The sequence below is a fragment of the Peromyscus leucopus genome, chromosome 23, assembly GCF_004664715.2.
Source record: "Peromyscus leucopus breed LL Stock chromosome 23, UCI_PerLeu_2.1, whole genome shotgun sequence".
Lineage (NCBI taxonomy): Eukaryota > Metazoa > Chordata > Mammalia > Rodentia > Cricetidae > Peromyscus > Peromyscus leucopus.
The window spans coordinates 12955468-12968746 of record NC_051082.1 but is presented as its reverse complement, the minus strand read 5'-3'; the positions used below and the strand labels follow the sequence as shown (position 1 = coordinate 12968746).

General features: G+C 44.0%; 1 protein-coding gene across 1 annotated transcript in view; it reads right to left on the bottom strand.

The window, feature by feature from the left end:
- Atxn2 (ataxin 2) overlaps window positions 1-13279 on the bottom strand; it is a 98125-nt gene that overhangs the window by 66878 nt on the left and 17968 nt on the right. Inside the window, 1 exon segment of the mRNA XM_028855660.2 lies at window positions 1669-1705. Within this exon segment, the coding sequence (XP_028711493.1) occupies window positions 1669-1705 (37 nt within the window).

Here is a 13279-nt window from a genome sequence, read left to right as displayed (position 1 = left end):
ACACACTTTTAATCTCAGCATTCTGGAGGCAGAGATAGGTGGATTTTGTGAATTCCAGGCCATTGGTCTACACAGTGAGTTTCCAGGCCACCCAGGTTACATACTGAGACCTTGTCTCAAAAACACACAAATAAAAAACCTCAGACAGGGACTGGTGAGAAGGCTCAGTGGATAAAGACACAATGAGCCCCAAGTCCTGAGTTCCATCCTCACAAAGTGGCCCTCCACCAGGGCACACTCACTATCCCCACACTAAAAAAAAAAAAGCACACCACAACAGAGTTAACCGTCAGCTACACTAGAAAATAGCTGGATGGGAGAGTGCTTGCCCAGCACATTAAAGAGTCTGCACCCTAATTCCAGCACCAAGGGCAGCTGGGTAGTGAGGAAAGAGGCTGTGGGGTGGTCCTTCTGTACTCCGTGAATGTGCATTGCTCTCATGGGTTGATAATAAAGCTGTTTTGGTCTAGGGCAAGGCAAGATAAGGTTAGGGGTACAATCAAACTGTGAGGACTGGGATGAAAAAAGGCGGGAGTCAGAGGCAAGCGAGCTGCCCAAGGAACAAGATGCCAGAGGACCGGTAAGCCACGGACCACGTGGCAATAAATAAATAGATTAATAGGAATGGGTTATTTTATACATAAGAGCTACTTAATAATAAGCCTATGCTATCGGTCAGGCATTTATAGTTAATATAAGTCTTTGTGTAGTAATTTGGGAAGCGCCTGGTGGGTATTTGGGACCTCACAATCTATGTCCTAAAAGGGGTACAGTACATCTTAATAAATTAGGAGTGGTGACCAGGGCACACCTTGCATCACCAGCTTCTCTCAGCATGTTTGAATCAAGGCAACAGAACTATTCCAGCCAAGCCAGACTACACAAGGGTGTGTTCTCCTGACTCTCAGGAAGATAACATGACCAATAAAGACCATATTTCAAAACTCAGTGGTGCTGGGTATGGCGGCGCACACCTTTAATCCCAACACTTGGGAGGTAGAGGCAGTAGGATCTCAGTGAGTTTGTGGCCAGCCTCGTCTACAGAATTAGTTCCAGGACAGCCAGGGTTACACAGAGAAACCCTGTCTCAAAACAAACAAGCAAACAAAAGGGACAAAAAGAAACAAACAAAACCCCTCAGAGGCAGCCAGATCTCTATGAGTTTAAGGCTAGCCTGGTCTACATAAGTTCCAGACCAGTCAAGGCTACACAGCAGATCCTGTTTCAAAAATCTCCAATTAGTGGCAGCTTCTTATATGGATGGGACTTTATGCTTTTGGTGTTCATTTTAACTTCACTGATAAAAGTTGGAAAATGTCAGACTAGAAGGTGTTTCCAAGCGAGAAAAATGAAAGGAGTTTAAACAGACAGCACTTTAGTTCAAACAAAAAGCCCAAAGGACTTTTACAAACTCTGGTCCTAGAACACCAAAACACTTCAGCTGGTATCAGTATTACACACGACACAAATACTATTAACAGAAAATTGTACATTTCATAGAGTCCTTACTGAAAAGCAATATAGAAATCAATAACTTTGTATTAAAGTGACTCATCTATATATTATCTGTAGCACAATTCAAGAGATTTTATTCCTAGCTTTATTATTGAGTCTATGGTTAGAAATCACACTTTACATATTTTTACAAATAACATGAAAGGTACTCACCGTAGGCTGAGGCAGCCCTTTGCTACTGTTCCGACCTCTGTAAAGATTAAATATTGTTTTTATTAAATTCAAAAGACTACATACACTTAAAAACATTGTTTAAATTTAAAATATAATCTTATAATTCTACTCAAATACGGGTCAGGCTGTCTGTGGAAGGGGCCGTCTAACCCTGAGTGACAGGAAATCTAAGTGGCCATGTGCTGGGCTACCAGGCCAGGGAGAGATTACAGACACAGACAGGCAAGAAGACAAGATTAGTGTTTTATCAGAACCAAACAGGTAAGTCAGGTGTAGTAGCGCTCGACTCTAAGACAAGCAATAAGGAGGCAGAGGCAGGCAGATTCAAAGACAGCCTGGTCTACACAGTGAGTTCCAGGACAGCCAGGGCTACTAGGTGAGACGTATCCAAAACAAACAAACAAACACCAAAATGGAAGAAAGAAAAGTAAAGACAGCCTAGCTGGGTGGGGTGGTGCATGCCTGTACCCCACACTTCAGAGACTGAGGCAGTGAGATGCTGTGGGTTTCAGATCAACCAGGGCTACAAAACAAGACCTTGTCTCTCCACCCCAAACAAGTACCCCGAAAGAAAGAAATGACATTAAACACAAAGCAATAGTATCAAGGTATGGTGGCACACACTTGTATCACATATTTGACTGATACCCCAATCATCTCTCATTGTTCCCATCTCTAAAAAGTAGGTAATATATCTATAACTGTAGAAAAACTATTAAAAAAATAAGTTAAAACAGGGTTTTTCAGAAAGCTCAGTAAGTAAAGGCACTTGCTACCAAGCCTAATAATCCAAGTTCAATCCCCAAGACCTACACCTGAAAGGAGAAAACCAACTCCTGTAAACTGTCCTGTGACCACTCCCTGTGTGCTATGACAAACATACACACACTAAGTAAATAAATGTCTGAACATTAAATACACAATTCTAGACACGGTAAGTTCTAAATACATGTCTCTGACAGAATTGGCTTTGTGATATAGCAGATCTGGTGGTCCACAGCTCTAATTCCAGCTGAGGCAGTAGCATGCTGATTTTGAGGCTAGCCTGGGCTACACAGTCAAAATCAGGAATTCTCCAACAAATGCTTTTCTTCACCAACTCTCTTCCTTGGAAAAGATATGGTACACAAAACTCAGTCACCAGGTTGGGACTATAGCTCAGTGGTAGAGAATGCTTGCTTAATGTGTTTGAGCCCTAAACTCAGTTTCCAGCACTGTAGAAACAAATAAAACCTACATCAAACAACACAAGACCTGTCTATCAAATGGTCCTTGTATGTGGACTATTTGCAAGTGAACTGAATCATAATAAACAATACCATTGTTCCTTTGTACTCTACGAGACTGATCCAAGACCCCATCAGAACCAAAATTCAAGACTGTTCAAATTCCTTATATATAGTACTTGCATGACTCACATACCGTTTTATTATTTAAAACATCCAGTCAAATGTAAATGTCATATATACATGACTGTATTATTTAGAGAATGACGAGAAAAAACAAACAAACAACAACAACAACAAAAACAGGCCATACTTAGTGCTAGTGCAGTCCACCAACCACCCTCAGTCAGTTCAACCTGCAAGTCTGGAACAGAACCCATGCAGAGGCTGGCTGTAGAGCATAAGGATTGGATCCTCACAGAAACAAGAAATACTGTATTCCTGCTCCACACTTTGTGGAACAACACAACTGGAATCCGATTTTAAAGTTGTTGGTGGGTGAGTGCCTGCCTGTATGTCTGTACACCGTGCACATGCCTGGGGCCCATGGGGGCTGGAGGAGGGCACTGGATCCCCCAGGACTAGAGTTACAAAAAATTATAAGCAGTCATGTGGGTGCTGGGAAACAAACCCAGGTCCTCTGCAAGAGCTCTTAACCACTGGGCCTTCTGTCCGGCCCCTGCAATCCCATTTTAATACAGTAACCACAAACTCCAATTAAGTCAAAATTTGAAGTATTCAATAGGAAAATTTAGGTGCTGAAAGCCTAGAGCAGTATTGCCAATTCCTCAGCAGCCACACTAGCAGAACTCTGCAGCAGTCCTAATCTATCTCTTCTCCAAATGTTGTCTTCCTCACTTCACTTAATCACAGGAGCATGGCTTAGGCCAGATGACCTCTCATTTCTTTCAGGGATTCTGTAACCCTCTGCTTCACACATCATGAAATGTTCTTGACACTTGGCAGAAGGGCTCTGTGGGTAAAGGCACTGCCACCTAGCCTGACAAGCCAAGTTCCATCCCCTGGACTCACACAGTGGAGGAGAGAACTCCTGCAGGCTATCCCCTGAGCCGCACATTCCAGTCAGGAGCCATTTGAAAAGAAAAGAAATCCTGAAAACCTAAGAACCTGAGCAGTAACTTGTCACAGATCTTACTAGGAACCAAGTTCAATGTTAAGCACTAGATTCTAATTAACCACCTGTTTTATAGTTGATGGAAATGAACCTTGACCCAAACCACCCAACCCAGTTCATGTGCAGTAAAGTCCTGCTGAAACCAAGTGCACCTGATCTACACCAGGCTTGTTTCTGTGGTTAAGCTTTCTCTCAGAAGTCACATCCCAAGAAGAACTTCCTGGCACCCTTCTAACTTTACAATTAAGGCTGATGGCAGGCTCAGTTAGTAGAGTGTACCCAATCCTGGGCTCCATTCTCAGTACCACACAAAAATCAGGTACAGTGAGACACACCTGTAAGCTTAGCACTCAGGAGATAGAAGCAGGATCAGGAGTTCAAGGTCTAGACCACACAGATGGCTCAGTTTTTAGGGTGTACTTACTACTCTTCCAGAGGACCAGTTAGGTTTCCAGCATCTATGTGGGGTGGCTCGCAATTGCCTGTAACTCTAGTATCAAAGGATCTAACTACTTCTTCTGACCATTAAAAGCACTGCACTGCACACACATATACACATAGATACAAAGACACACACATACTTAAACATAAATCTTTTTTTTTTTCTTTCAGAGACAGAGTTTCTCGGTGTAGCTTTGGAGCCTGTCCTGGAACTCACTCTGTAGCCCAGGCTGGCCTCGAACTCACAGAGATCTGCCTACCTCTGCCTCCGAGTGCTGGGATAAAAGGCATGCACCACCACCGCCTGGCTTAAACATAAATCTTAAAGCAGAAGCAGGTCAAGACCAGCCTCAGCTACACAAGAGCTTGAGCCCACCCTAGACTATATGAGAACCTGTCTTTAGAAGAGCCCCCTCTTCCTCAAGGGTCTAGCCTGGCTAATGAAACCAGAAAAGATCTTACTAAGTAAGGAAACCCAGACCCATAAAGACAAATGTCACATGTCCTCTCTTATCTGAGGTGCTGGTTTCCAGATCTTCAGATGTTAAGATCTTGGAGTAACTGCAGAAACCAGGAGAGTAAAAAGGGACCACTGGGGCTAGGTATGGTTGTGCATACCTTCACTCCCCGAACCTAAAAGGCAGAGAGGCAAGAGGATCTCTGAGTTCAATCAAGGCCAGCATGGTCTGCATTGTGAGTTTGAGGACAGCCAGGACTACATAGAGACCCTGTCTCAAAAACAAAACAAAATAAAAAGTAAAGGACCACTGATGGGGTAGAGGTTGGGGAGCAAGAAGGGGCACAGAAGGACACAAGTGATCTGATCAGGGAAACAGAAAAGGGGGAGGGTGCCTCTTTAGGGAGGTAAATACCTCCCTTTCCTAAAGGGAGGAAAGAGGGAAAAAAAACAGTAAGGATGTTGAAAAAGTCTTAAGAATCATACTGCTGACCAAAAAACAAAAGCAAACAAACAAACCAACCTACAAACATGTTACATGTACTCTGTGTCTAAACACACATACATAGTTTAAATGAACGTCTCTCATCTGGGCTGACAATTCTTTCTCCAAGAGCCAAAGGCAACCTAACAAAAAACCCAACACCAGACATGAGAAGCCTTCTGAATTGTTGGTCAGGGTGTCCAAAAGACTCCTAAAACCTCAGCCTATTGCTATTGCCCTTGGGTGACCCCCAGCGGTGCAAGGTAAGTGAGTCTCTATTGCTAAGACACCACGCACTTCAAAATAGGACCCAGAGGCCTAACCTTCCTGGTACCAGAAGGCACCAGGCAAGCTTACAAGGAGGCAAACAACCAACAGCCATACCCAGCTATGATACCTAAGAACCACAGACACCCCAAGGGTGTCACAGTGGCAGGCATACCTTGGCAGTAACCAAAAACTCTCTAATTGGACTTAAGACTCACTCAGTAAGAAAAAAACAAACAAACAAAACATGCTTGGTACCGAAAACGTAGCCAAGTGCTCAGGGCTAGTGAAGTCGTAGCAGCTCTTTACTAGAACAGGGCCCGAACAACTCTAAGTACTTGTCCTTACACCACAGATAAGTTAATCCTCACCTCTCATCTACAACACTTCTCTCTGCAACAGACAGAGACCATCACAGAAACACACAACCAATCAAAGTGCAGCATTATAGAGCCCAGTCCCAACGGATACATCTATAAAACATTCCTGCACCTACGGCTCAGGGAACACTGTGGTAGAGAAGGAAGAAACATTCTAAGAGCCAGAGGATCAGGGAGTTTGCTGTGAGATTGTGTCTCCGAAGAATGTTACAAGCTACACCCAAAGTTTCACCAACTTGACTGTCTAACCCTGAGCCGGAAAAAAAACAACACTACAGTCAGGCCAAGTGGACGAGAGACGGCCCCGAGGCCTCAACTCACACAAACAACTACAGGTAACCCGGAATGCTGCAAGGGGGAGAAAAGTTTCTCCAGGAAAGTGTACCTGGATGGTACCTATGGTCAATACCTAATGGTCGACCCTAACAACATACACAGGAGAAACAAAGACTGATCAGGTTATATTGAAGAATATAACTACAGAGAAACCCTGTCTCAGTGGGGAAAAAAAAAGAATATATTGATAAGCAAATATGCACTCAATAACAGTTAATGAAAAAAAGAAGCCATGGATTTGTTTCAGTTTTTGTTTTGTTTTTTGAGACAGGGTTTCTCTGTGTAGTTTTGGTGCTTGTCCTGGATCTCTGTAGACCAGGCTGGCCTGGAACTCACAGAGATCAGCCTGGCTCTGCCTCCCAAGTGTTGGGATTAAAGGCGAGTGCCATCACCGTCCAGTTCATGGATTTGAAAAGAGCAAAGAGGGGTACATGGGAGGGTTCAGAGGGAGGAAAGGCAAATTATTTAATTATTATAATATCAAAAAAATAAAAATATATTCACTGGGTATGGTGCCTTTAATCTCTGGAAGCAGAAGCAGGAGGATCTTTGTGAGTTCAAGGTAAGGATGGCCTTCATAAGAGATTTCCCAGCCAGCCAAGGCTAGTGAGACCTTGTCTCAAAACAAAAACAAAGTATAGTGGGGCGGGGGGGGTGGGGTGGAGACAAGTCTCCGTGGTTGGGAAGTTCCAGGACAAGGAGGATACACAGGGAAGCCCTGTCTTGAAATATTTAAAAAAAAAAAAAAAAAAAATCCCATGACAACCACGTCTCACTGATTTCCTCCACCTTTTCAATCATTAACTCAGCTCTAATTTCCATTCACTCATAAAATGTTTCTAAAAATCAAAATGGAAGTGAAGCATAGTGACACACGCCTTTAATCCTAGCACACTAACAGAGGCCAGCCTGGTCTACATGGTGAGTTCCAGGACAACTTGAACAACTTGAGCTACTACACAGTGAGACCTTGTCTTGAAAAAACAGAATAAAAAAATATCAAAACAGCTGTATCTTACTATGAGTTATCTTTTCCTGGTTGCTGAGATACCACTAAGTGTCACTAAGTGTCCCTGAACACATGTGGCTTCTCCACAAAGCCACATGAGAAACTAAAGCAAACCGTCCCTGACAGAAGGCACACCATCTTCTCTTTGCTGGGTATATAGTTACATCTTTGAGTATTATGTAGCAATTGTTTGGCAAGCCAGTTTACTCAGAACAAATCAAACAGTTCAAAGGGAAAACAAACCCTCCCCTCAGTGAGGCCCAAGCACGGGCACCCACTAATCATCACTGACCCACACTTGGCCAGGTAGCTGAGGGACTCTACTACAGTGCAGTAAAGAAACTCTGAAAACCAAAGTTCCCATTCTTTGTCAAACACACCCTGCCTTCTATTACCTAGAGCAGTGGTTCTCAACCTTCCTAATGTGGTGACCCCCCCCCCCATAAAATTATTTTCCTTGCTACTTCATAACTGTAATTTTGCTACTGTTAGGAATACCCTGACCAAAGGAGTTTCAACCCACAGGTTAACAACCATTAACCTAGATTATGGTTAACTTTCGGGGTTCTTTGTTGTTGGTTTTTTTTTTTTTTTTGAGACATAAATCTCATGTATCTCAGGCTGGCCCCGAACTCGATATATAGCAGAGGACAATGCTGGACTCTAGATCCTCCTGTTTCTATCACCTACGTGCTGGGATTACAGGAGATGTGCACCACCACCACACCAGCCTAGGCAGATCTGGGAATCCACCCCCCCCACCCCCGTCTTTCTTTATACATCTAGGCAAGCATTTACCCACTGAGTTACATTCCCAGCTCACGATTTCTTCTCTAGCACTTTAGATCAACGGTTCTGGATTTTGGATCCCTGATTTCTTTGGGCTTTAGACTAAGAAGGTGTCTTGGGATGGAACCCAAGTTTCATGTTTCACATGTGTCTTGTGCACACAGGCTGAAGGTGTCTGTATGCAGAACCTTAAGTGGCCATACATTCTGATCACACTGCCGTTGGCTGAATGTAGAACTTCCCACTTGTGGCATCATGCTGGGACTAAAGACATTCAGACTTTGGAACGTGTGATATTTCTCATTTCCGAACCAGGGAGACTCAACTTGAAACAGATACTGACTCTCTAACACAGTAAAGAAGGGGTAAAGGTACTTGTAGACCTCAGTTCAATCTCCAGAACCTACATGGTAGAAGGATAAAAATGACTCCCTCAAGTCATCTTCCGACCTCCATAAATGTACGTGCCCACCACCCCTGCCACACACACAGACACATACACAAACACAAATAAATAAAAGTTCCAGGCCAGCCAGGGTAATTTTTTGACCCCATCTCAAATGAGAGGCTGGAGAAACAGTTCAGAAGTTGAGAACATTTACAGCTCTTCCTGAGAGAAACAGAGTTCACTTTCTCACACTCAAGTCAGGTGACTCAGAACCATCTACAACTCCAGCTCTAGGCCATCCATAACTCTGGCTTCCTCAGGCACCTGGAATCATGTGTAGACTCATATGCAGACATACACACACCTACACAAAAAACAATACAAATAAATCTTACAAATAAAAATAATTTTAAATGCTAGTTGCATTTTAAAGAAGCCTGCACACAAAATGATACAGCTTCCATACTGCTTGAGAATATAACAGGAAGGAGGAAGTAGATGGAGTATGGAGCAAGACCAGCGTGACTTGCTAAGTGCTGAAGGTAAGTGACAATGTACAAGGGTCATCATACCAGTCTGCCTACTTTCCTGCACTGTTCCTTAAAGAAACCAAGTGCTGCAGCAGAGGCTCAGGCCAAGCACCCACCTCTCTTCCAGGATAGGGAAAAGCAGCACAAGAGTGTAAACACCACTGGAGGTGGTCACACGTGTCAGTTAAATCCAGGGTGTGGTCAGTTCAACAGCAGATCTCATTAAGAAACAACGGGAAGGGTGGAAGAGACTGCACAGCAATCGGGGCATCTGCTCTTGCAGAACTCAGGTTCAGCTCCCAGCACCCACATGGCAGCTCACAAGCTTCTGAAACTCTGGTCCCAGGGGATCCAATACCTTCTCTACACTTACACACACACACACACACACACACACACACACACACACACACACACACAGAAAGAGGTATACAATTTAAATCCTAGCACTTGGGAAGCAGAGGCAGGTCGATATCTGAGTTTAAGGACACGGTGAGTCCTGGGCCAGTCAGAGCTACATGGTGAGACCTCATCAAAAGAAAAAAAGGAAATCTAAAATCATGAAACTCCTAGGAAAAACATTACCATGACCTTGAATTCTTAAATGTGACCTCAAAAGCACCACAACTGGAAAGTTAGCCTTAGGGCAGTTATATATGATATGGTCTCAGCTGCTTGGGAGGCTGAGGGAGGAGGAGCTCTTGAGCTCAGGAATTTAGCATAAGCTTCAACAACAGGGCACTATGTCTCTTGAAGTCAACACTCAATAGAGGGTGAGTTGTGTGTGAACCCTGTAACTCACTAACAAGAATATAACCAATAACCTAGTGTAAAATCAGCAATACACATTTCTCCCAGGAAATTATACAGATAACCAATAATTAACAAAAAGATGTTCAAGGGTCAACTGAGAACACTTGATGTTCTTCCAAAGAGCCAAATATCAGATCCCAGCACCCACATCAGATGGCTCACAACTCCAGCTCCAGGGGATCCTTCTGGCCTCTGTAGACACCCATACACAGAACACATAAATAAATCCTGAAATTAATCTAAACAAAAAGACTTTCAAGGTGACATAGACTGTAAGCCCAGCATTCAGGAGGTGGAAGCAAGAGAACCAGGCATTGAGAGGCACCCCTGCTACACAGTTTAAGGACAGCCTGGGCTGCATGAGACCCTCCTTCCTCAGACAAAAACTATTCTCACTATCACTAGGTTTTAGGAAATTACACTTCACATCCATTACTGCAGCTCAGGGGTAGAGTGTTTACCATTCAAGAGGTCGTGGATTTTATTTCCAGCACTGTCTCCAACAAATCCCAGAGTTAACAGTGGAAAATTGAAGCCTTGTGTGGCACTGCTGGGAAGAGACAATGGGTGCCACTCTTGTTAACATGATGACTCCTTGAACCATTGAGACAGCTCACTGAGTAAAGGCATCCATGGAATCCATGAAAAAAAGTGAAAGGAGAAAACTGGCTCCCCCAGAAGTCCTCTGGCCTGCCTACACACACGCACGCACGCACGCACGCACAAACCTAGAGACTTGTTGGTCTTGTTCTTGCCATTGCCCTTGGCTGTCACTAGAACTAGAGAGTCAAACTTTTACTAATGAAAACACCACACACTTTGGATGCAGGACAAAGAAACCCAGCTCTAACAGGACCAGGAGCTGCCCTGCTGGCTGCCTTTCCCAGTGCCTGAAGGTGCTCACAAACTGCCCAGAAGGAAGTCACCAGTGAGCCCTACAGTCCAACACCAACCTGTGAGTCAAGGTGGGTCCACTGGTACAGTAATGGCACTGTTTGGGTGAGGGGTAAGTAATCACTTTCTAATTGATCTAAGGCCTGTTCCACAGGAGAAAAGTCATGCCTATCTGATACCATAAAGCTGGTCCAAAGTCCAAGACTAGGAAAGCTGTAGGCCAGAAGGGACCATCTATGTTGTTCTTCTAAGTGGACATGGTGTTAAATTGCTTTCTAAACATGTTCCTCCATCCCTACAGATTAGATCTGCTCACACTTGGTCTGAGAGTAATACCTAGTCAAAGTGCAGAGGATGAGCGAACGCTGAGTGCCAGACCTATAACAAGAAATCCACATCCATCACCCCTCCAGGGCTCAGAGAGTATCAAACAAGGGGAGGGCACCAACAGTTTAAAGCCAGAGGATGGACATGACATGTGTTATGATACAGCTCGGGGAGGCCTTGGCAGGATCAGTGAGAGAGACACAACAAGCAGACACAGCAGCAGGCCGCGAGGCGCAGTGGAAAGCTACACCTGGAAAGTTTATTATTGAAGGGGAGGGGAGAGAAGAGAGAGGGAGAGAGAGGGAGAGAGAGAACAAGCGAGCCTGGAGGTGCACACCTCATGGAAAGAGAGAAAAGGCAGGGGGGCGGGCGGGCGGGCGGGGGGGGGGGTGTCTTAAAGTGGGCTTTACATAAGATGACATCAGGACAATGGGCAGTCTGGGGTATTATCTGCTTATTGGCCAGAATTCCAAGAAATGGGTCTGAATGCTAACAACACGCACTCATGAACTTACAGCAGTTGAGGTAACATGCACAAGACTGGGCCCACCTATAATCCAGCAGAGACAGGACATGTGATCCACTCTTCACTGGCAATTAATGGTTGCTGGAGGAGGGGATTTTTCCTTAGTGCTGTAGTGCCCTCACTACAGTGAATAACCCCACCCCACACTCACGTAAGCAACTCTAATAAAAACGAGTGACCACCAAATAACCAAACAACACTACAAGGACATGAAAAGGGGAGGAGGGTTAGCAGGAGTGGAAACAGGTAAGAGGATTCTGAGAGCGGGTAACAACCAAAGGACATTATGTACATCAATGAAATCATTAAGACACTAGAGTACCTGGGAGAAGTTTAAATAGAATGACCATAAGATCCAGCAGCTCAATTTCTGGGCATATCTCCAAAAGAAATGATTGAAGCAGTGAGTCAAAAGATAATCACACACCCATGTTTGTTCACAACAATGTCGCTCACCACAGCTATTCAAATGCACACTGATGGGTGAGTGAATGGGGGGGGGGGTAATGAAATGTGGCCCAGCCTACAATGGAATGGTATTCAATCATAAATAAATAGTTCTCCAGAGCTGGAGAGATGGCTCAGTAGTTAAGGGGAGGCTTGAACAGGATCTAAGTTTGGTCCCCAGCTCACAACTGCCTGTAACTCCAGCTCCAAGGAACACAATGCCCTCTTCTGGCCTCCATGGGTCCTGCACTCACATGCATATACCCCCACACAGATACATGTGTTTATACATAACTTTAAAACTAATAAAAATAAGCCGGGCGGTGGTGGCGCATGCCTTTAATCCCAGCACTTGGGAGGCAGAGGCAGGTGGATCTCTGTGAGTTCGAGGCCAGCCTGGGCTACCAAGTGAGTTCCAGGAAAGGCGCAAAACTACACAGAGAAACCCTGTCTCGAAAAACCAAAAAAAAAAAAAAAAAACTAATAAAAATAGATTTTAAAACTATATATAAAGTCCTGGTATGTTACAACACAAATGAATCTTGAAGACATACTAAACTAAAGAAGCTAACAGGAAACACAAATGTTACACATCTGCACTCAGACCTTATATTCAAAACCACGGAGACAAACTGGGATTCCCAGATCAAAGAGAGGGAGAAAAGAGGAACAGCTGCTTACTGGGTATGTAAAATTTCCTTTGTGAACCTGGAAACTTTGTTTACAATTAATGCAGGTGGTAGCAATAGAATTCAAATGTCACATTTAACTTAAAAATAATTAAAAATTGGGGCTGGAGAGGCAGTTAAGTGGTTAAGAGCACTGGCATGCACTGCACAGGGCACACAAACATGCCAGCAAAATACCTGTAGACATAAAATTTTAAAAATCTCTTTTCTAAAAGAGAGGACCAGCTGTTCTTCCAGGGAATCTGGATTCATTCCCAGCACCCACATGGCAGCTCTGTAACTCCAGTTCCACAGGATCCAATGCCTTCCTGTGACCTCAGAAAGCACCATGCATGCACTTTGTACACAGGTATACATTCAGACAATAACCCATACACATGAATTAAACTTTAAAAAAATTTAATGATTAAAATGATTATGTTGTTGGGCTGTAGTGGTGAACACCTTTAATC